The sequence below is a fragment of the Anabrus simplex genome, chromosome 9 (genome assembly GCF_040414725.1).
Source record: "Anabrus simplex isolate iqAnaSimp1 chromosome 9, ASM4041472v1, whole genome shotgun sequence".
NCBI lineage: Eukaryota > Metazoa > Arthropoda > Insecta > Orthoptera > Tettigoniidae > Anabrus > Anabrus simplex.
This window is the reverse complement of record NC_090273.1, coordinates 19,662,061-19,686,804: the sequence shown is the minus strand read 5'-3', so window position 1 is coordinate 19,686,804 and position 24,744 is coordinate 19,662,061. Positions and strand designations below refer to the sequence as shown.

The 24,744-nt window shown below is 39.8% G+C and overlaps 1 protein-coding gene across 1 annotated transcript in view; it reads right to left on the bottom strand.

Moving 5' to 3' along the window:
- Positions 1-24,744, bottom strand: part of LOC136881205 (ral GTPase-activating protein subunit beta) — a 179,943-nt gene that overhangs the window by 144,452 nt on the left and 10,747 nt on the right. Inside the window, exons 4-5 of the mRNA XM_067153914.2 lie at positions 19,721-19,885; positions 313-546 (exon numbers count right to left, since the gene is read on the bottom strand). Of these exons, the coding sequence (XP_067010015.2) occupies positions 313-546; positions 19,721-19,885 (399 nt within the window). The remainder of the gene's footprint in view (positions 1-312; positions 547-19,720; positions 19,886-24,744) is intronic.

Below are 24,744 nucleotides of genomic sequence, written 5' to 3'. Positions count from 1 at the left end.
ATGACGAGGATGGAGCCCATGAGAATAGCCCAAGTGCACTTGGAAGAAGGTACAAGGAAAACGCCAGATTGGAAGACCAAGAACCCACTGGATATTGACACTGCAGCTAGGGTAAGGGCACCAGATGGTGTTGTAAAGAATATGACATTCATAAATAGAACAGAGTGGAAGAGGCTTATGAACAGAAACTGGAACTTTAAACCAAATGATGAAGATGATCAAAAAGAAGCACTCAAGTGCCTACACTAGCAAATATCATACATGATTTACCATTTCACAACATAATGCAACAGAGTTTTCAGTGGTACTTACGTATCTTAAGCTCTGGGAAAGTTGGTCCATACATGAACTCCAACATCCTGGCAGTGAGGGCAAGGTTGACACGATTCCATTGCTCAATTAAGGCTAGTCGATGGCGCCAGTTCATACAGGTCTCTCTGAAGGTCTTCCAGAGGGGGGGCGACGGAAAGCAGCGGGCACAGGCGAGCAGCCATACCTCAAAAAGCACACTCAGGACTCGTTCACAGAGCTGGTCTCCAACATCATCTGGACGACAGAGGAAATTCACTAACAAGTACACCGTTCATTGAGAGACTAAGTACTTCCTAACAGGGAGTGATGTCCTGATTTATTGCGGTCATGGTACTGATGTATAAATCTAAAATTCAATCAAGGAATGTACTGTATAGCCTTTCATACTACATGTCCTTATATACAGCATGACTGCGATAATCTGGCATGCTCGGGGATCTGCCAATGATGAATTATCAAATATGCCAGATTTTCAAGGTCATATTTAAAAACCTAGTTTAAAAGAAAGAGATATAAATAAAAACTGCAGTTTTAACATACAAAAACAAATAATTGTTAGTTATTAAACACAACAGAAGATATTACAGTATACAAATCCTGTACTGCACAGTTCAATCAGTTGAAGACTCAAAGTTGTAACAAAGTTCAATATAAATAATTTTTTGGAGGCCCCTTATTATGAAATAAAAAGAGCAGCATGGCTTTGAATAACCATGAACAAGCTTATTTTAATCAAGTAAAAATATTTAAATACCAAGAATATGGTACAGTTCAATCCGAATCACTGTCTGCAGGACCAACATAGGTGTCTGATGGTGTCGAAGACATGGAACGCGTCGGTCTTGTATCTACCACTGATGGGATAGCTTGAAATTTCCTCTGTTCAATTGTTTCTTTGATTGAGCTCTTTTTTGACAAAAGTTATTTTGTAACTGTGGAGATACATAGCATCTGCAACATTGTATTGCTGGCTCCTCTTTGTGAATTTCACCAAGGTGTTTAAGGCGGGCGAAGCCTCAGCCCATGAGATGTTCGGTTTAGAAAACATATTCAATGCATGTACAAACTTTTCACTGTGCTGTAGTCAATTTGACAATTGAACATACAGCTAAACTTCAGTACAGAACAATGAATAAGTACCGACATGAGATCTGAGTTTGAGATCTTGGAGTCTTCGAACTAGGACAAAATGGCCAGGATTATAAGCCATAAATTTCTTTTTTTTTTTTTTTTTTTTTTTTTTTCCCTTTCTGTATTGAAGTGCAATTATAAGAATAAATTTCAATACAATATATCAACTCTGCAAATAACCTTACTCCTTGTGGGTGGGGTTAACTTCCAATAAGTAACCAGGGGAACCTGACCCATACAGAGCGCGTCCCCAGGTGGCGGATAGGGGGCCCCTACAGTATGTAGGGCTGGTTGAAATAACCAATACAACCCGCGGACCAACAGGTAGCCCAATTCCTGGGGGTTTTAAAATACTGGGACACCCTCTCTCCAGGGGTCATCAATATGGAGGGCCCTTGCCCTGGGTTAAGGGTGAAGACCTCAACGGCATCTACGGCGGAGAAGATGGACTTCGGTACGGCGGAGATGGCGGAAGAGGCAACCCATCCTTCTGGGGTGTACAGATGGAACCTACTGCCTTGTAGGACGAGGAAGGCATCCTCAAAGGCTAAGGGAGTAAACCCTGAAAGAAAATCGTCTTATGCGTTAGGCCTAGCAAGTCAGCAGGAGAGTATTGAGTATAGTTGCTTTCAATAAGAAAAAGAGCCTCGGAAAGAATATTATAGACCGGACTGACACGTCCTCTCAGACAATTGTAAAGTATGATGACCGTAAGGCTGATGATATACAATGTTCTGAAAGGAAACCCCAAATAAAAAAGAGACCCAAATACCGAATTGGAACTATGAACATTCTATCATTAACTGGAAAGTTAGAAGAACTCCTAGACATGATGGATAGAAGAAAAATATCAATATTGGGATTAAGTGAGACCAAATGGAAAGGGATTGGAAGTAAGACACTTCGTGGAGGTTATAAATTATACTGGAGTGGACAGGAGAAGGTAGCGAAAAATGGTGTTGGATTCTTAATTAACGAAAGGACTGATGCTACAGCTGAAGTTATCTGCAAAAGTGATAGAATCATTAAAATGTCCATGAAACTGGAGAACACTAAGTACACCATCATACAAGTGTATGCCCCACAGACAGGCTGCAGTGAGGAAGACAAAGAGAAATTTCGGCAAGACCTGGAAGATACAGTTAATGAGGAAAATATTATTATTGGAGATCTAAATGCGCAAGTTGGGGTAGACAGACTTGGGTACGAGAACATCAATGGTCCACATGGATTTGGACAAAGGAACCCAGAAGGAGAACAACTATTAGATCTGTGCAGAAGAAATGATCTTATAATCAAAAATACATTCTTCAAAAAAAGAGACAGTCAGAGAATAACAAGGTACAGTTGGGATGGCCAGTATAGAACACTGATTGACTACGTAATCACAAATAAAGATGGTGGCAGGTACATCACAGATGTAAAGGTCATCCCTAGTGAAAGCATGGACAGTGACCACAGATTGTTGGTAGTAGACTTCAAACATAAGACAAATGAAACGCAGAAACTTATTACGAAAAAACCAAGGATTAAAACTTGGAAGCTGCAAGAAGTCCAAATAAAGGAAGAATACAAACTAAGGATTCAACAGAGTTTGCCGAAGTGTGAAGTAACCAGCGTTAATGAAGAATGGAAGGCCTTCAAAGACACCTTTGTGGGAGAAGCCAAAAACCTATGTGGAGTTACAAGTTCAATCAAAAGAAAAAAGGAGACACCATGGTGGAATGATAGAGTGAAAACAGCGGTGAAAGAAAGAAACCAAATAAAGAAGGCACTGGACAAGGAGAAACAAAAACAGGGACAAGAACGAAATGAACAAGAAATACAAAGACTTCAAGGAGTATACAGGAACAAGAAACTTGCTGTAAAGAACATTGTAAGGGAAGAAAAAGAGAAGAAATGGAATGAGTTTGCAGACAAACTGGAAGAGGACAGTAGAGGAAATATGAAATTGCTATACAGAGTAGTGAAAAACAAGAGAAGGGATCAAGAGACCATAAAAGCAATAGAACGTGATGATGGAACTCTGGCACAAGAAGAGGGAGAAATTAAACAAGAACTCAAGATCTATTTCGAAAAGCTGCTGAATGGAGATACAGAAAACATAACAACGGATAGAGGAGAGCCAAGTCGAGGAACCACAACTGAACCACCAATTACATGGCTTGAGGTTGAAAATGCGCTCAAGAGCATGAAGAAAGGAAAGGCAGTGGGCGTAGATGATCTAAGTGCAGATATGCTGAAAGCAGCGGGAATCCAATGGCTCTATAGACTGCTCAACAAGATATGGGAGGAAAATACTATTCCTGAGGACTGGAAGATGGGCATCATTGTACCTCTGTTCAAGAAAGGAAGCCGACGAAAATGTACTAATTACCGTGGTATCACACTACTGTCTCATGTCCTGAAAATATTGGAAAAAATAATAGAGACCAGAATCAGAGATATTGTTGAACCAATTTTGGAAGAAGAGCAGTATGGTTTCAGACCAGGAAGGTCAACTACAGACCTTATATTTGCAATTAGGATGCTAATGGAAAAATACTGGGAGAAGAACAAGCCTTTATTCCTAATATTTTTGGACATTGAGAAAGCATACGATAGTGTACCAAGGGAAAGAATTTGGCAATGCATGAAAGAACTTCAAGTGCGAGACAGCCTCATAGACAAAGTGAAAATGTTGTATAGTGGGAACAGAAGCTGTATTCAAGTAGGATGTGGTTTGTCGGACTGGTTTGAAACAAAGAGAGGAGTGCAGCAGGGCAGCTCATTGTCACCACTTCTATTTATTATTGTAATGGATGTAATAATGAAATCTATTAAAAGGAAAGAACACGGAGATATCAAAGCCTTCACATTTGCAGATGATGTTGCGATCTGGAGTGACTCAGAAGATGAATTAGGAGAGAGAATACAAAGCTGGAATGAGGAGTTTAAGAAATATGGTTTAAACATCAGCAAGACCAAGATGGTGGTGATGAAAGTGTATGGGGAAGGAGCAGAACCAATAGTCATGTTAAATGAAGCTCAACTGGACAGCGTTCCAGTTTTCAAATACTTGGGTAGCGTTATATCAAATGACAACCTAGCAAAACATGAGGTGAACAATCGAATCAATAAGGCAGCACAATTTTACCACCAGGTAAGACACCTGCTGTGGGATGAGCAAATACCCATGAAAACAAAAATGACATTGTACAAGTCCTATTATACACCAATTCTTACATACAGTCTCGAAACCACAACACTGACCAATAGAGATAATTCCAAACTTCAGGCAGCTGAAATGAAATTCCTACGCACTATGATCCAGAAAACCAGGAAAGACAAGATTAGGAATGAGAAAATTAGAGAAGAAGTAGGAATAGACAATTCTCTCCTAAATAAGATTCAGATATCAAGACTGAAGTGGTTTGGTCACATGAAGAGGATGCCAGTAAACAGAACTGCAAGGAAGGAATTTGACAGAAAGGTAGAAGGAAGACGACCCATGGGAAGGCCACGAAGGAAATGGATAGATTTAGTTAAGAGCGATGTAATGCTGAGAGGTCATGATTGGGACAAGTTGGTGGAGGAAGAATGGTACAAGGACAGGATGAGATGGAGGAGGCTCATATACCACACCCGGGAAACTGGAGATGGTTTAGGATGATGATGATGATGACAATAAAGTAAATGATACTACATAAGTCTTGGGACTAGTTTCTGCCACTTAGTGGCCAACTTCAGCCAAATAAAAATTAAATTATATGATAACTAAAACATATGTATATCAAAGACAATGTTGTAGGAAGAATTATAACATTAAAATATAGTAAATATAATTACAAAAATTAAGGTTATGATCTTGTCACAATATGATGTCTTTAAGTTGACTTAGGACCTCAGGCAAAGAAGTAAATCTGGACCCTCTTGTCAATTTATTCTTATATGGCCAGAAGGATTCAAGATGCAGTTGAAAAGACTATAATGCTTGCCGAAAAATGAAACACCCATGGTGGAACGGCGACCGTGAAGTACCCCCCAGAAACTGTCATGGAATAAATGATGTTCTAACCAAAAAAAAATTGAAGACTTCAAGGAACAAAGGAAACTCACTGCAAAAATCCTTCGGAACACAAAAAGAAGGTACGAGAAAGCACAGCTGCTTTTCAAGAAAAACAACACGAGAGATTTCTACCACACATTTAAGAACAAAAGCAAAGGATTCTCACCTCCAGCAATCTACATTTTAAAAATGAACAAGGGAAACTCATCCTTGTGGATAGGAGAAACTGTCAACACTTTGCTGACTATTTCCAGAAATGTCTGAACTGTGAACCTCCTGAGGAGGGATTGTTCTTTGGAGAATCCCCGTTTAAATTAAAGGACGGCAAACAATCAACCTCACTGTCCATATTAATATGACGTAATTATTTGGAATTGAAAGACTGGGAAATTTTATATCATGTATGTATTTATTGTTTGTATTTTATGTGTATGAATTTTGGAAATATTTAATCCTGATATGGCTTTAAGATGGTTATCGTAAAAAACTGAAGTAGATGTAATGATTTTTAAACACACTATACCACACGCGCTAGATCGGGATGGGATGTTTCCGGTTTCATCATACTGCATCAATTTCGACGTTTCTGGATGCTACTCGGTGTTCCTTATCAGATTTTATTCCTGGGCCCCTATTGGTCATTATAAAATTCTTCAGGGGACGGGTCTTCTTGGCCCCTAAAACAGGTAAGCACTTAGTTGTTTTTCATCTTTCAGGTTATCTTCAAATGTAGTGTTCCGTTTTATTTCTTTTCCCGGAGCTTACCCGTTTTTTCCTTCAGTCACCAAAATTTTCGTAAAATGACTTAGCCTTCCGGCAAGTCACATCAGATTTGTGTTAAGAGACAGTTCCCATTTCTTTGATTTTGTAAATTAGCTATTCAACGCTTCTCAATATAATCGTAAAATGTAAATTACCCCTTGGGGCTGTCTCATTTATCCCGCTTCATCTTGAAGTATTCACTTTTTTTTTTTTTTTTGCTAGGGGCTTTACGTCGCACCGACACAGATAGGTCTTATGGCGACGATGGGAGAGGAAAGGCCTAGGAGTTGGAAGGAAGCGGCCGTGGCCTTAATTAAGGTACAGCCCCAGCATTTGCCTGGTGTGAAAATGGGAAACCACGGAAAACCAACTTCAAGGCTGCCGATAGTGGGATTCGAACCTACTATCTCCCGGATGCAAGCTCACAGCCGCGCACCTCTACGCGCACGGCCAACTCGCCCGGTGTATTCACTTTTAGGACGGTCACCCTTTCTCAGAAGTGTTTTTGAGGGGATTGCCCTGCACTAGGATAAATGTTTTAAATGTTGTTCTCCTTTCTTACGTGTACACACTTATGACTGTATAATGTTACCTTCCTTTTTCTTTCCATCAGTATTATGTGATTTAAATGTTTTGCTATGAACAGTAGAACATTGTGCGAGATGTTCAGACCTAAGGTTTAATAAGTAAATTTCTACCCTCGGAGTAAATTGTAATTATTTTTAGCAACCATTTTCAATTTTTAAAGGTGTATTTTGTTGATTATTTGTGCTCTAATTTTCTTCTAAATTGTTAAGTAAACTTATTTAATTGAAATCACCATTGATTTCGCTTCTTCAGATTGCCAATACCTTTCACCGCCTGGATATGGTTCCTAGTTGCTTCCCAATTATCCTTCCATAGTCGTCATGTTGGTTAACCTGTTCATTTTGTTTACTGTGCTTAAAGTGCTTATGGTTTTAATTTCATGCACGTTATTATCATGTCTCTCTGCCTTAATTTGTGTTGGTGTGTAACTATGTGGTTGCACAATGGTAGCAAATATTATTATTATGAATATTACTTGTAGCCGTTTATACCCCGGTAACTGTTACACGATATATAGGTTACAAGATCATTCTACGACTCTTTTAATGGACATTTGAACTTGTTGTTACGTTTAGTTTTTAAGGAACAAAACTATTTTAATCGGAGGATATATCTGTGGCTTGGTTCTAAAAGGGCCAATGTCAAAAAACCTGTTTTTTGAGCTATGAGCATTTGAAGTTATGCTTATAGTTTTCCAATTATTTTTTTTCAACAACTAACTTTAAATAACTTTATATTTTCTTTGTGGAAGTCACCTTACTAAACGCTAATCTTTTCTATCGTATTCTTTAAAAATTGCCAGGTCTCTAATCTTTATTGGTAATCTAACATTATTGGCAAGGGCTTATTTAATTAAACGTTAACTGTTCGTTTAGTATTTAACAGAGACATTGGCTCTTTTAACATGTTGCAAGCCAGGATAAAACGCGTTTGTATCAGTTAATATCTCAATTTCAATAAAAAATGACATTGGCCCTTTTAGAACCAAGCCACAGATATATAGTCACCCCTTCTTACACATCCCACCAGCCCCTCCCTCGCCCCTGTTTATCATATATATTCAATGTTTTAAGTACTAGAGAATCCTTTTAAGATTTTCACCTGAACACATTTTGTTAAGAGAATTTTAATTTCTATCCTGTTATGTGTTTGCAGTGGTTGGTATCATAACAGCCCTCCCTTAAGTTTTGTTTCAAAAAAGACGACGGTCGTGAAGCACACAAGCTGAATGTTGTTTTTTTTTTTTCAATAATGGTGTTAGGAAATATTCCTGTACAATAAATTATTTTCCTTATAGATTAAGCTCCAAATTTATTATTACGGAACATTTTCTGGCGACCGCGACAGGACATAGTAAAGATGGTGGAGCCTAAACAGTATAATAAGGAGAGATCACAAATGTGTGTGTTTGAGTCATCAGTCCATAGACTGGGTTGATGCAACTCTCCATGCCACCCTATCCTGTGCTAACCTTTTCATTTCTACGTAACTATTGCATCCTACATCAGCTCTAATCTGCTTGTTATATTCATACCTTGGTCTACCCCTACCGTTCTTACTACCTACACTTCCTTCAAAAAACAACTGAACAAGACCTGGGTGTCTTAAGATATGTCCTACCATTCTATCTCCTTCTCGTCAAATTTAGCCAAATTAATCTCCTCTTACCAATTCGATTCAGTATCTCGTCATTCGTGATTCAATCTATCCATCTTACCTTCAACATTCTTCTGTAACACCACATTTCAAAAGCTTCTATTCTCTTTCTTTCTGAGCTAGTTATCGTCCATGTTTCACTTCCATACAATGCCACGCTCCACACGAAAGTCTTCAAAAACATCTTTCTGATTCCAATATCAATGTTTGAAGCGAGCAAATTTCTTTTCTTAAGAAAGCTCTTCCTTGCTTGTGGTAGTCTGCATTTTATGTCCTCCTTATTTCTGCCATCGTTAGTTATTTTACTACCCAAGTAACAATATTCATCTACTTCCTTTAAGACTTCATTTCCTAATCTAATGTTTCCTACATCACCTGCCTTTGTTTGACTGCACTCCATTACTTTTGTTTTGCACTTATTTATTTTCATCTGGTACTCCTTATCCAAGACTTCATCCATACCATTCAGTAACTTCGAGATCTTCTGCAGTCTCAGATGAAATAACAATATCATCGGCAAATCTCAAGGTTATGATTTCCTCTCCTTGGACTGTGATTCCCTTTCCAAATTTCTCTTTGATTTCCTTTACTGCCTGTTCTATGTAAACACTGAAAAGGAAAGGGGACAAACTGCAGCCTTGCCTCACTCCTTTCTGGACTGCTGCTTCTTTTTCAAAGCCCTCCATTCTTATCACTGCAGACCGATTTTTATACAGATTGTAGATAATTCTTCGTTCTCGGTATCTGACCCCTATCATCTTCTAAATCATAAACAGCTTGGTCCAATCAACATTATTGAATGCCTTTTCTAGATCTACGAATGCCATGAACGTGGGCTTGTCCTTCTTGATTCCATCCTCCAAGATCAGACGTAAAGTCAAGATTGCTTCACGTGTTCCTACATTTCTTCTGAAGCCAAATTAATCTTCTCCCAACTCAGCTTCAACTTGTTTTTCTATTCTCCTGTAAATAATACGTGTTAAAATTTTGCAGGCATGAGATACAAAACTAATGGTGCGGTAGTTTTCACACCTGTCAGCACCGGCTTTCTTGGGAATAGGTATAACAACATTCTGCCAAAAATCGGATGGGACTTCTCCTGTCTCATACATCTTGCACACTAAATGAAATAACCTTGCCATCCTAGTTTCTCCTAAGGCAGTCAGTAATTCAGAGGGAATGTCATCAATTCCAGGTGCCTTGTTCCTATTTAGGTCACTCACAGCTCTGTCAAACTTTGACCTCAAAATTGGATCTCCCATTTCATCAGCATCAACAGCCTCTTCATGTTCCAGAACCAAATTATCTACATCTTTACCTTGATACAACTGTTGGATATGCTCCTGCCATCTTTCTGCTTTGTCTTCTTTCCCTAGAAGTGGCTTTCCATCTGAGCTCTTAATATTCATACACCTAGATTTCCTTTCTCCAAAGGTTTCCTTGATTTTCCTGTATGCAGCATCTACCTTTCCCAGGACCATACAGCCTTCGACATCCTTGCACTTCTCCTTGAGCCATTCTTCCTTAGCTACCTTGCACTTTCTATCTACTTGATTCTTTAATCGCCTGTATTCTTTTCTGTCCTCTTCATTTCTAGCATTCTTGTATTTTCGTCGTTCATCAATCAGGTCTAGTATCTCCTGAGTTATCCACTGATTCTTAGTTGATCTTTTCTTCCTTCCTAACATTTCTTCAGCAGCCCTTCTGACTTCCATTTTTCATGACTCTCCACTCTTCCTCTATAGTGTTTCCTTCAGCCTTTTCGTTTAGTCCTTGTGCAACATGTTCCTTGAAACAATCCCTCACACTATTTTCTTTCAACTTGTCTAGATCCCATCTTTTTGCATTCTTTCCTTTCTTCAATTTCTTCAACTTTAGATGGCATTTCATGACCAACAAGTTGTGGTCAGAGTCCACGTCTGCTCCTGGAAAAGTATTGCAATCCAACACCTGGTTTCTGAATCTGTGCCTAATAATAATGAAGTCTATTTGATACTTTACAGTGTCTCCAGGTCTCGTCCACGTATACAGCTGTCGTTTGTGGTGTTTGAACCAAGTATTGGCAAGGACTAAATTATGATCAGTGCATAATTCAATCAGCCGACTTCCTCTTTCGTTCCTTTGTCCCAATCCAAATTCTCCTACTGTACTACCTTCTCTTCCTTGGCCTACCACTGCATTCCAGTCTCCCATCACAATTAGATTCTCGTCACCTTTTACATATTGTATTAAATCTTCTATCTCCTCATATATTCTTTCGATTTCTTCATCATCCGCTGAACTAGTAGGCATATAGACCTGCACTATTGTGGTGGGCATTGGTTTGGTGTCTTATCTTGAAGACAATAATTCTTTCACTATGCTGGTCGTAATAGCTTACCCGCTGCCCTATTTTCTTATTCATTATTAAACCAACTCCTGTATTTCCCCTGTTTGATTTGGTGTTGATAATTCGGTAGTCACCTGACCAAAAATCTTGTTCTTCCTGCCAATGTACTTCACTTACAAAAACTACACCTAACTTTAGCCTATCCATCTCCATTTTCAGATTCTCTAACCTACCACAATGATTCAAACTTCTAACATTCCACGCTCCGACTCGCAGAATGTCACCATCCATCTTCCTGATGATCACCCTCTCTCGTGTAGTCCCCACCCGGAGATCCGAATGGGGGACTAGTTTACCTCCGGAATATTTTACCCGGGAGAAAGCCATCATCAGTTCACCATTCATACAGAGAGAGCATCATGTCCTCGGGAGGTAGTTACGGCTGTAGTTTCCCGTTGCTTTCAGCCGTGTAGCAGTATCAACACAGCTCAACCAGATTACAAATACGTACACTATTTACGAGAGCACATGGCGAATTTCAATAAAAAATATCGGAAGCAGTCGTAGATGCGGAAGAAATGTTGACATACTTCCGTATTTTAGAAGTTAAGGCAATGCGGATGTTATCTTTGGATGAAAAGGTTCAAGCACTTAGGGGTGTCGAAGAAACGACGGAAGACGACAATGCAAAGGAATTCGACATGGCAGAAATGTACCAGAAGTGGCTACAAGCTAAGGTTAGGTTCAAAAATAATTTTCAAGTGAATTTATCTGTTGGTGGGAAAGGCTTATTGGAATGGTGAAAGAGCTGCTTCATCGTAATTTGGGCAAGGCTTCGGTTACTTGCAAAGAATTAAGCACGATACTGTGTGACTGAAGCTATTATAAATTCACACGATCTGAAACCACTGAAACCAGCTGATTTTCTTCACGAAATAACCAATACTGATGTGCCAGATTTGGATGCCATCGACAGAAAAGGAATAGAATTAAGATGACGTTATCTACAGAAACTGTGGGACGATCTTCGGCAGAGGTCCCTCAAAGAATACCTGGCTCTTCTTATTCAACAGGGAGGTAGGACATCCAACAAAGTGAACGTTAGAGACGTTGCGCTGATCGGAGCTGATGACATCAAATAAGTCGATTGGCCACTAGGTGTCGTCCAGGAGGTGTACCCTGGTAAGGATGGCGTTGTCAGGGTTTTCAAACTGAGAACAGCTGCGGGCGAGAGGGTGTGGCAAGTTCAAAGGCTTTATCCCTTAGAAGTTGCCTCATCAGATGAATCTGCAGTAGTACAGAGCAATCGGCCAGATTCTATCCTGGAGATACAGCCAGAGAAGGCTTCGCATGGATCATCTGATGCAGTGGCAAATCCACAAGTGAAGTCTACAAGAAGTGGCAGAATAGTGAAAACACCAAAACATTTGGACATATAAATATTCCAGAATAGACAGGCATTGTGTGAAAAATCAATGTCAAATAGAAGATTGTAATGTTTTATTGTAGAATGCTGCTGTCTATTTTCATTGTTTTGCAGTTTTATCTGTGGATTAGTGTAAACGAAAATTGCAAGGTGGGGAGGATGTTAAGAGAATTTTGATTTCTATCCTGTTATGTGTTTGTAGTGGTTGGTATCGTAACAGCCCTCCCTTAAGTTTTGTTTTTAAAAATGCGACAGTCGTGAAGTGCGTATGGTGAATGGTTTTTTTTTGGTCTATTGGAAGTTTTCTTTTTTCAATAATGGTGTTAGGAAATATTCCTGTACAATAAATTAACGAAACATGTATTACTAATTTACAAATTTGCTTAAAGCAAAATATATTGTATCAATTAGGTGGAACAATTGTTGTTGATTTATCCATTGAAATAAAAGGATATGCTCCCACCCAATAACAAAAGAAATTAAAGTTATTATTACGGAATTAAAAAAACAACAAAGCTCCGGGGAAGGACTCAATTACAACACAGCTATTCAAATTCGCTGGTGAAAATGTGGTGAATAAACTCAAGGAATTATTTGCCCACATCCAGGAAGCAGAAGAAATTCCAAGTGATTGGAAGAATGCACTCACCCACCCTTCGCAAAAAAAAAAAAAAGTGGGGAGAGAGACAGAGCCAATGTCAGCAACTACAGAGGTATCTCCCTTCTTCTTATAACATACAAAATCCTCTCAAAAGTCTTGCAACGCAGACTGAAACTCATTTACACAAGCAGATAGGTGAATATCAGGCAGGATTCGTGTTTGTGTGCAGAGCAAATATACTGTATATCCTAAAATCATTAAACAAAGTATGATCAATGAGAAACCAGGAGAGGACAGTCTTATCCTTTGTTGATTTCAAGAAGACGTATGATTCTGTAAGATTCTGGAGTACTCATGAATGTTCTCTAGGAGTTAGCTGATGAAAAATCCTTGGCTATAATTAGACAAACCACCACAGACACCTTTACCCTAGTTAAATTTGTGGGTAAGTTCTCTAAACTATTTGAGATTAAAACCGGCCTAAGGCAAGGAGATAGCCTTTCTTCACTTCTCTTTAATAATGACTGAAAATGAAACTCAGAACGTGGTAGAGATAGGTTGTGGGAAGAATGCTCCCATGCTGGACTGTCTAGCCTTCCCTAGCCTTCGCAGATGAAGTCGTTCTGATAATAGACAACCCTCACACAGACAAGAAGCAAGTTGAAGAACTACAAAATATTGCGGCCAAAACAGGATTAAGAATTTCCTTTCAAAAAATGGCATTCATAGACTCGGACAAAGCAGATGACACTGACGGAATTGTAACTCAGTTTAGGGACATCCACTGCATTCATAAATTTAAATACCTGGGAGAAATCCTCACTTCCAATGGAAATGAAAAGGAGACACTAAAAGAAAGAGTGAGGGGGATGGAGATGGCCTTCAGACTATACCAAGACAGATGTAAGTCCAAGTCCATCTCCATACAAGCCAAATTAAGACTTTATTGCACAGTGTTCAGAACACAGTGACAAGAGTGGCAAACTCAGAATGAAAGGAAGTTCTTTCAAAAAATCTTAGGTCCAAAGAAGTTGAAAAATGACAAACATACTTTCTGGTTGAAATCAAATCTGAAACTCTATTAAAAAAAATAAAAACAACATAGAAAAACTACGACAATGATGAAGAATAGAAGAGTGATCTTTTATTAATGATGAATCAAGAGAGGTTGGTAAACGAAATACTCCTTCTGGAAGAAAAATGGAAAAAAACAACCTGGGTGGCTTACACAAGTGCACAAATAAATAAATAAATAAATAAATAAATAAATAAATAAATAAATAAATAAATAAATAAATAAATAAATAAATAAATAAATAAATGATCGTACAAGACTAGGAACACAGGACAGTCAAGAAAGGAGAAAAGGAACCCCATGGACCAATGTAAGTAATGGAAATTCTCTCTTCCCTGCAGTCACGTACATCTTGATTTTTTTAAATCCCACACTTCCAACATCAAGACTAAATGAGTGCTGAAGTGCACTCTCCTGATGAAGCTGGGAAGCAGAAGAAAACTCACAGGAAGTTTTAGAGAAGAAGTGATGAGGAGAGAGCCTGAAGATGTCACTGTGTGAAGAAGTGGAGACTGTCCCTGCCCTTTTCTGTTTTCATGTTTGTCTCAGTTTCCCTTTCTATTATGTTCCCTTACCTGTTGTTGTGTTTGTCCTATTACAGTGAAACATCATTAACACATTTTCCTGCTTAGCACGTCTAATTCTGAAGTCACGATTCTCATTGTAATAAATCTATATAAAAATACCTCACTTATCCAGTAGGGATCTCACCCTCATTTCCTATCAATGTTGGGGTTCATCAAGGTTCAGCACTGTCATCTTATTTATCCTATGTGTGGATACAGTAACAGCCGACATCCAGACGCCATACCCGTGAACCATCTTACATGCTGATGAGGTGTTCCTTGCGGATCAGTCCTGAAGGAATCTGAAAAATCTCCTGAAAATTTGGAAAGACCATTTAGGGGAATATGGCTTGTGCTTTAACATCACTAAAACTGAGTGTCGAATGTGGCTTGCAGACTGCAGGTAGTATTCGCTAGCTAAAGCCAACCAATTTAAATACATTGGATCACTCATCACCTCAGATGGAAAGACATTACCAGACACCCAAGCATGAGTAAGTGTTACATGGCAGAAGTGGCGTCAGGTCACTGGAGTGCTATGTGACAAGAAAATTCCCACCCTCCCGAAAGGAAAAGTCTACAAATCCATGGTCTGACCAGCTGCACTCTATGGGTCGGAATGTTGGCCTACAACTAAGAAGCATAAGCAGGTTCTACATGGTATGGAGATGAAAATGTTACGTTGGTCACTGGGTCTTACAAGACCGGACCATGTCAGAAATTAAGATGTCCGAAGGTGATTGGGAGTGCCACCTATCCCAGAGAAGATGCAAGAAGCAGGACTAGATGGTATGGTCATGTCGTCCGAAGCCCTGCAGACTCAATGATACATATAGCTAGAGCCCTGTGTGGCTATACTAAATAATATCTGCATCCGCGAAAGGTTATCTGCATCCGCAAAATGGTTATCCGCAGATAATTTAAATATTTAACTACAGTATATTAGTCCCAATGTATTGAAACGGATAGATCTGTTAACATAATAGAATAGGCCTGACACCTGGCACCAGAACCCCTACAGTCGCAGGTTTATGAAGGATTTTCTCTTGCGACAACTACCGACGTATTGACCTTTGTTCCTTCTTTCCATTAATTGCAGGCAGGAGCTAGTTGGGCTCAGGTCAGATTTTCGGCCTTATGGTTTTTAGACTCTCTTTATATCACTATTCTCCCACACCAATGTCAAGGGTCGCCTAACCACAAGCAAAAACAAGAGTATACCTAAGTAAAAGTCAATAAACGTCATTAGTTAGAAATTATCAGCAAAATTATGCGCACTAACATACAGTTTGTATCTGCTAAGACACTAACTTTGCAGATATCCATGCAGGGCTCCACATATAGCCCTCCAATTTGATCCTGATGTTCTCGATCCTGAGATCGTCCCAAAAAGCGATGGTTTGACTGCATCAAGGAAGACGTGCGTCTTGTAGTAATCACTGAAGCTGCAGGAAATGGAGGATGGCAAGTTTAAAAGCGGACCCTGCACCAATAAGGACTAAATGCTAGGAAAGAAGAGAAAGAAGAAGAATCACGTCACAAATTTTCGCTATTACCGCTTAGTATGATCACATTTCTCCTAACCCTGAAAATGTGAAAGAAACATGATTTCCAACTTTAGTAAGAGCCATCGCCACAGTTGCATGATTACGGGGGGAAAAAAGCCTTGAATTCCTGAACTTTTCAGAATAAGTTGCACCTTCGGAGAGCAAGCCGTTAGCCGCAGGAATGTTCAGTTTTGCTTGCCAGTTAGCAGTGAGATTGCTGAATAACACAGTGAGAAAATTTGTACTTGTATTTCGCATTCCATTCAGAAGTTAGAAATTTATTTTGTGTTGAGTAGTACCACTGTACTTCACTAAGTGTAGCTAATATTTGTTGCGTGATACCGTAGTCTATATCTGGATTAGGAACATAATCGTGTGAAATTGACTAGCGTGGTGCATATTCGTCTTGAGATAGCCTAGATATGGATACGGAGAAAGTCGTGAAATTCCTTACTAATGAAGACAAAATTAAAATGTCAGAAATTGGACTGGTGTCCAAGTGTGCAGAGGTCGCGAATGTTGAACTCACACGTTTGAGTTTTGACCTGATCACTTGAGTTGGTCGAAGTTTATTCAAAACGGCGGCCAAAGTCATTCCTCCTGGTCACAGATGGACGAGTGTAACCTCCAATTAATTGTCTAAGAGTGCGACCAGGCTTCTACGAACATTTGTTTCAGAAAGAGTGTGATCTGCAATAATACTTTGATATTTTTATTTTCATATTTGTTGTTTGGTGTTTTTTCATACCTATCTGTGCACTTATTTTATAAGCCCCAGCAGAAAATGTTTTCAGATTTGTTCTCTCGTCTTTTTCACACCTTTCTCTCATCTTTAGAAAGGGTAGATATAGTTTTCACTGTACCCGCGGATAAACGACGTAAAATGCCCTTGTGTTGGAAAAAATCTTATCCAGTGTTTCCATATCCCTGTTGAATAGTTTTTATTTGTATATCATCGCTGCCGGGACAAAACCTCCTATGTGAAATATTTTAGCTTATAACTTTGGCCGGTAATGTTCTGTCCTCTAAGGTGCAATATTGTGTGAATAATGTCACGGCATTCTCGCTCTTCAGTAATGTATGAGCTGCGGGACAGTATACCTCCAAAAATACTATCACATAGGAGGTTTTGTCCTGGCAACGACGATATTCAGTAGTAAGGTAAATGTACCAATAGATGACACCCTTGCCCGGCAATACTAATACGCGATTCTCAGTCTAAACGTCGTATCACTAACGAATTTCCACATCTCCAGGGGAAGTAAAAGTACTGGCAACTTTGGTGACCCTTACATGACTACCTGAACTGATCCCTAGGATCTTTTTTTTTTCCTCGTTGCTTTATGTCGCACCGACACAGATAGGTCTTATGGCGACGATGGGACAGGGATGGGCTAGGAGTGGGAAGGAAGCGGCCATGGCCTTAATTAAGGTACAGCCCCAGCATTTGCCTAGTATGAAAATGGGCAACCATGGAAAACCATTTTCAGGGCAGCCGACAGAGGGGTTCGAACCTACTATCTCCCGAATACTGGATACTAGTCGCACTTAAGTGACTGCAGCTATCGAGCTCGGTGATCCCTAGGATCAGTGGTGTGTGTTTTCATATGGAAGAGATCTTTGAAAGACTTGTGAATGTATAACTCAATATTTCCCTTCTTCTAGACACATTCCTTAAGATGTAAGTTGGAAGTTTGTCTTATACAGCTTGTTTTATGTAGGAAGGTGAAGTTTGTTACTGTATAATGGGTTGCAGGGTTCTGGGCTCTATTCATTTGCTTTAGTTGAAAAGATTCAACTTAAATTGCATATCTATTGTCAATCTTGACTTAAGTGGTGTCATCTATAGGGACTAATGCTAAACGTGAAAATAAGTTCAATTATCAATAGTCGAATGAAGAAAATGGAAAAATAAACCCACAATCCAGCAGGGAATAGTCCAGGGAACTTAAGCTAGCTTCTTGTTCTATAAAAAAAGCATTATGTGTAAGCGAAGTTCTCGTTTTGTCATTTTTTTCTCTTTAGGGCGTCATCTTTAGGTACATTTACCTTACATTTTCTCGCTTGACACGTTCTGTTTTGTCGTCCCCTGCAGAAACATCTATACAGTATATTACTATATATGCTCCTATTCATGTTTGAATATTTCTACGTATGACTCTGTGGACCAGTGGTAGAGCGTCAGGCTACGGATCCCAAGATCGCACGTTCAAACCTGGCAGAGGTAGTTGGGTTTTTGAAGGCCGGAAAATGTTCATTCGGCACTCCATGTCGTATGATGTCAGCATATAACAGATGTGTAGAGAAACAATTGGTGTTCTTCTGACAAAATTAATTAAAAACTCAGCTACAGGTCTCCCAAGAGTGATACAGGAAAATTTACCGTATGGTAGAACAAATTGAAACATTGAAATTGATGAGCAAGCGACCTAGGTGACATCAAATTGTACCTGAGGCTACACAGTGAGTACTGTGAGTTTGTTTGGGCCGCCAGAGGACCACGGTGCTTCTGGTGTTCTTGATGGTAGGTTTGGCTGCTGCTTTCTTCTTGGTACGGTACCTTGAACATTTCTGTTGGCCCAATATTCCTTCATTTTCTTGCCGAGCTCTATTTTGCATTCCTCGGTCCATTTCCTCGTCTCACTGTGGTTAGCTTTTGTAAGCGATGTTACGAAGGGTCTTGTTTTGATAATTGAACGGTAGTTGCTTCTGTTAATTACGATGGCATTACTAAGTTCTCCGAGATCCTTCTCTACCTGCTGGCTACTTGGAAGATTTTATATGACAGCCTGTGGGAGTCCATTCTATACAGGAGTCTGCAGAAAGCCAGCCGTTTTCTTCTGATGGCATCTGTGAGGGTTTCTTGGTGTTCATAGAGTTTATGGTTTGGTTTGTACCACCGCCTTCCATCTGACAGGACCCTTGGTCCTAATATCCTTCTCAGGAACTTCCTTTCTTGTACTTTGAGGCCTCTTAGTGGGGGTCTTCTTAGTCAGAGATAGGCATTCTGCTGCGCAGAGGACTGACTGTCCGACTATTGCATTTTAATGTCTTTGTTTGATCCATGGCTAAATGGTTAGCGTGCTGGCCTTTGGTCACAGAGGTCCCGGGTTTGATTCCCGACAGGGTCGGGAATTTTAACCATAATTGGTTAATTCCCCTGGCACGGGGACTGGGTATACGTGTCGTCTTCATCATCATTTCATCCTTCTCATGACGTGCAGGTCGCCTACGGGTGTCAATTCAAAAGACCTGCAGCTGGCGAGCTGAAGTCTTCGGACACATCCCGGCACTAAAAGGCATAAACCATTTCTTTTTTATTTTTTAAATTTTTTTTTGCTAGTTGTTTTACGTCGCACCAACACAGATAGGTCTTATGGCGACGATGGGGCAGGGAAGGGCTAGGAGTGGGAAGGAAGCGGCCATGGCCTTAATTAAGGTACAGCCCCAGCATTTGCCTGGTGTGAAAATGGGAAACCACAGAGAACCATTTTCAGGGCTGCCGACAGTGGGGTTCGAACCTACTATCTCCCGAATACTGGACACTGGCCGCATTTTTTTCTAGTTTGACATTCATTGATATTTGTTTTGAGGCGTATAGTTTTCTGCAGGCGTGATATATTATTATTATTATTATTATTATTATTATTATTATTATTATTATTATTATTTTACCTACCTTTCACCGTCGGCGGGGCCAGGAGGGTGTCGTTGATGGCCAGCAAAAAGAGCAACAGAGCTTCCCAAGTCTCACGGGTCAGGTGGTTAGACTCGTGAGCCAAATGCTGCAGAGTCCGCAGCACTCTATGGCACAGGACAGCCTGTCGGTTGATAACATCAGCACCTGCGTGACAGTGGGATTCTATATATATTTTGTTTGCATTTTGTTCATTTCTTGGTGGAATACGTGTTACAATAGGAAACAAATACAAACATGGTCTGTATCAGCACGATTCAAATTCTTTTCTAACTGGTTTTCAGAATCTAAATTCCATCAGTAAAATGCTTGATATTTATAATTAGAATTTTTAAATTATCAACATAAAACGTGTCGCTGAATACAACAACACTGGCAACCAGACCAGGGTGGGTTTTTTTTTTTTTTTTTTTTTTTTTTCAACTTGCTTTACGTCACGCCGACATAGGTAGGTCTTAGGGTGACGATGGGATAGGAAAGTCGTAGGAGCGGGAAGGAAGTGGCTGTGGCCTTAATTAAGATACAAACCCCCCACCACCACCAGTGCAGTTTAGTCTGTAAAGAAAGAAGGAGCAAGAGAAAGAAAATGCTGGATTAACATGTAAATTAAGGTGTTATGATACAACATACCCAACAAAAGTAAGCGTGAGTCAATTGTTGCACTAGAACTGAATAGACCTGATTTTACTGATGATGGAATTTGGTTTCTGGAAACTGACTATAATAATATTTTCATTTGTGCTCATACAGACTGTAATTGTTTACTACTGTATTATGAATCATCACTATTTTAAATGTGGCTTTGTCATTCTGTGATGGCTAAGGAGAATAGGTGTTAACAAGATCTGCACACATGGCAGTGAATGTTAATAATCGTGTAATAATGTACTTCTCTCTTAGGAAAGATCAGTACGAGAAATTGCACTATCAATTATTGCTACTATATACTGGTTGCTATAAATGGTGGAGCTGCTGCTATAAAAGATGGCTGAGGGTTCGAAGTTGTTCAGTGTTATGAGATTCCTGCAGAACGGGTAGACCGAGGGAACTTGTAGTACAGTTCTTATGAGTTTCGACTTGACATTTGAGCGCTGCGTTTTGAGAGAGGCTAAGTGAATTAATAAACATCGAATCATAGGCCCCTGATCGGTCCAATAGAGCGCATTAGACTAGTTCTGGTAACCAGTGTTATTGATCTGTTGTTTTCTGTAACCAGCGGTTATCAGCTGTGTATTGTATTGTGCTCAGTTCTTTCCGCGGTCTTCGTCAGTTCACTCGGTCGTCCTTGACAAAGCATCAACACTGGCGACTAGGAATAATGAGTTGATTGAGCAGTTGAAGGAGCACAATATTTTGGTTCACGATAACATAAGGAAGGGTGGAACTTATGCACCTTCTGAAACAAAAAGCTCTAGAACCCACTATACATGGTAGATGAAAAAGCCAGAAGAGTGAAACCTCAACAGACTATGATAATACCAATAGTGACTCAGAAATGAGTGGTGTATTCCCGTTGAAGGAATTCCTTTCCTTTCTTAGGAGAAATTGAATCTATCAGCAACCCACGCTCTTCTAGACGGTAAGTAGAAATTTCATTTTATTTTCTTGCATTTTATCTGTTCGAACACTGATCTTTTATTTATCTTATAGCCTTATCCTAAATATGTTATGTGTTATTGTTAATCCTATGTGAGTTATACATTTTGCAACAAAGAATAATTGATTCTGGACTTATATTTGAGTATAAACATTTCCGTTCATGTTGCGTGATGGGAATCAACTGTTTGTACTCATAACAATTTGGCACCAATGTCTGACTTCCGGTTAACTGTCAAGTCAAAACTCATAGAAACGGAACTAAGGTGACTACAAACATGGAATGGTCATATAGCTATTTCCCCTTTCTCAAGCTTCCCAAGTCAACTGTCAGGAATGTTATTGTGAGCAGGAAGACAGAACCACAGTAAACCACAGCCAGGTAAACTATGTGTATTAAATGACAGTAAAGAAGGAGAAACAGGAAAACTGCACAATGCCACTAATTGTGCAGCTAGCACCGTGACTGTGGGCCAGGAGATATGAGGACTGTGGTTCCCACCCATAAACCAGATAATGATCAGCACAACACTGCTGCCACTGGTCTATAGATGACTGGATAAGTGCCATTTGGAGTAATGAATCACACTTTATTACGTGCAAGTCAGATGGGAGGGTTTGCCAGACGAACAATACCTGCCAGCCTGTACAGTACCCATAGTGAAATTCGGAGAGGTGGGATGACACAGACGGGGTGCTTTCACCATGATAATGCTACCTGCTAGAGATGGGCGAAGTTGTTCTTTTTCAGGAACGGTTCTGGTTGTTCCCGTTCCGAAAAAATAATATGTTCCAAATAACAGTCAAAGGTTTAGGCAGGAGCGAATTAGAAAATATTAACGAACCTCACAGTTAGTTTCATGCTTTACTTTTAATGTCTCTAGAAAATGCTGACATATGGTTTTATCACAACATATTGGGTATTAACGGAACATGAGGAAGAAACACCTTAATTAAATTAAATTAATTTTCAGCCTGTGATAACATAGGTCGATCAAGACACATATTATAGATATTGTGCAGCAGTGAAATATGCAACAGTGCGCTTCCACAAAGAGACCTGAAGGTCACCTCTCTGATCACTACGGCATAATACAGTAAAATTGATAAAAAGCGGTTTTTATGAAGTGGTGAATATAAAATTATCATCCTCGCGTACACTGCGGAAAGAAGCCGTGCAAGTGTAAAATATGTTGAAGTACGCTCTCAGGACAGAGGCGAAGAATACAACATACAATTGTACGCTTCGACGAAGAGGATATCGCGATGGTCATCTTCTGTGCACTCGGGAGAATAGCAAGATGAATGTCAAACAGACAGACATTTGCATGAAGTAGTGATATGATAACTCATCACGTAACACATAGTGGAAGGAGGATATGCACTTGCAATGTATGTCAAGAGAATTTCAACGGATGATAAGGTCAAGAAATTACAAGAAACGTCTACAACATTCGGAGAAGAAGCTATGCAAGAATGAAGAGTGCAAGTTTACGCTTTCACCTAGAAGCAACCTGAACCCTCCCTGGAATAAAAGTGTACACGTGTCATTAATGCAACAGTGCGTTTTCGCGAATTGTTGTTCCAGAAAAACACCATTGCATTCACTCGGGGGTGAGACTACACAAGTGTACAATATGCGGTAATACATTATCATGAAAAACTACAGATTAACCAATATAATAATGCTCTTCAGGACCTGCTCACCTGATGAGCTAAACTGAGCACTGTCCCTGCATTGCAGGAGGCCATAGCCCTTAGGGGATTCATATGGCTAATTTATTTATTTATTTTATTTATAATTTTCAGGTTTGATCTGTTGTTAAATGCCTTAATTTTCAGGTATTTTTAAAATTTGATTTAATCATAAATTAGTTTCGACAGACAGAAGAACCTAACAGTTATAAATTAACTAAAGTTTTTATCTGGTAAAAGAAGGCAGGTACCAGTATGAAACATGTAGGCCTTGTTCAATAACATTTGGTATATTGATATTGCCATGTTTTTATATACCAGTATGTATAATAGTCTATTTCTAACACTTCTAATGAACAAACTGCAGTGGATAGCACAACGCAAACACCCATAAAATGCGGTAAAAGAACACTCTGACGATGCACGTGGTTTCACGCAGCGAAGATTTATACGAACAAAGATTAAAAATCAGTGTCATGCATACCTACCGCAGATTCGCTGTCTGTCAAAATTCTAAGATGCGCACCTCAACGCCTTACAATTTCACATTTTGTGGGTTGCGTTCCCCTTCCCTTGATGCTCCAGTGCAGTCAATGACTGGTTTCAAAGCGATACCAGTTTAGAGAACTAGCACTCACGTACGCCCGGGGTCTAAACAATTAGCCAAACAGCGGAACATACGCGGTTCTCAAACATTAGACCAATCAAGACTGTTGGAGTCGCTCTTGGACCAATCTATCTGAGTGCAGATGATATGGAACACTCTTCTTTTGGAATAGCATGTTGCTAGGCCAATCTCGCTGAATGCAGGCGATATGGAATGTTGTTCTTTCAGAACAGGTGTTGCTAGACCAGTCCCGCTGAGTGCAGGCGATACGGAACACTGTTCTTTCAGAAAAGGCTGTTGTTAGACCAATCTCGCTGGAGTGAAGGCGACACGGAACACTATTCTTTTGGAACAGGGTGTTGCTAGACTAGTCCCGCCGAGTGTGGGCGATACAGAACACTGTTCTTTCGAAACAGGATTTTGCTAGACCAATCTCGCTGGAGTGAAGGCGACACGGAACACTGTTCCTTTGGAACACGGTGTTGTTAGACCAGTCTCGCTGAGTGCGGGCGATACGGAACACTGTTCTTTTGGAACAGGATGTTGTTAAACCAGTCCCGCTGAGTGCGGGCGATACGGAACATTGTTCTTTCGGAACAGAGTGTTGCTAGACCAGTCCCACTGAGTGCAAGCGATACGGAACACTGTTCTTTCGGAACAAGATGTTGCTAGAGCAGTCCCGCTGAGTGCCAGTGATACGGAACACTGTTCTTTTGGAACAGGATGTTGCTAGACCAATCTCACTGGAGTGCAGGCAATATGGAACAATGTTCTTTTGGAACAGGATGTTCCGGTGTACTGTTCATTTAAAGATCAGTTCTGAGTCTGGAACATTTCCAAAATAACTGTTGTGTTATATTTTTGTCCAACTCTACTACCTGCCATAAAACATAGCTCAATTAGTAGAGCAACTGATGCAAAATCAGGAGGTTCTGGGTTCAGATTCCATTGGTGTCCGGTTGGCCATTTTTCTTCGGTACATGACATCTCTTCAACACATAGTACATGTACGTAACATGACCTAATAGACTGAATGTCGATTTTGAAAACAGGATGCGTTCGCGAGTGGCTTAGGACAATAAGGTACCATATATTGACCGGCCAGCCC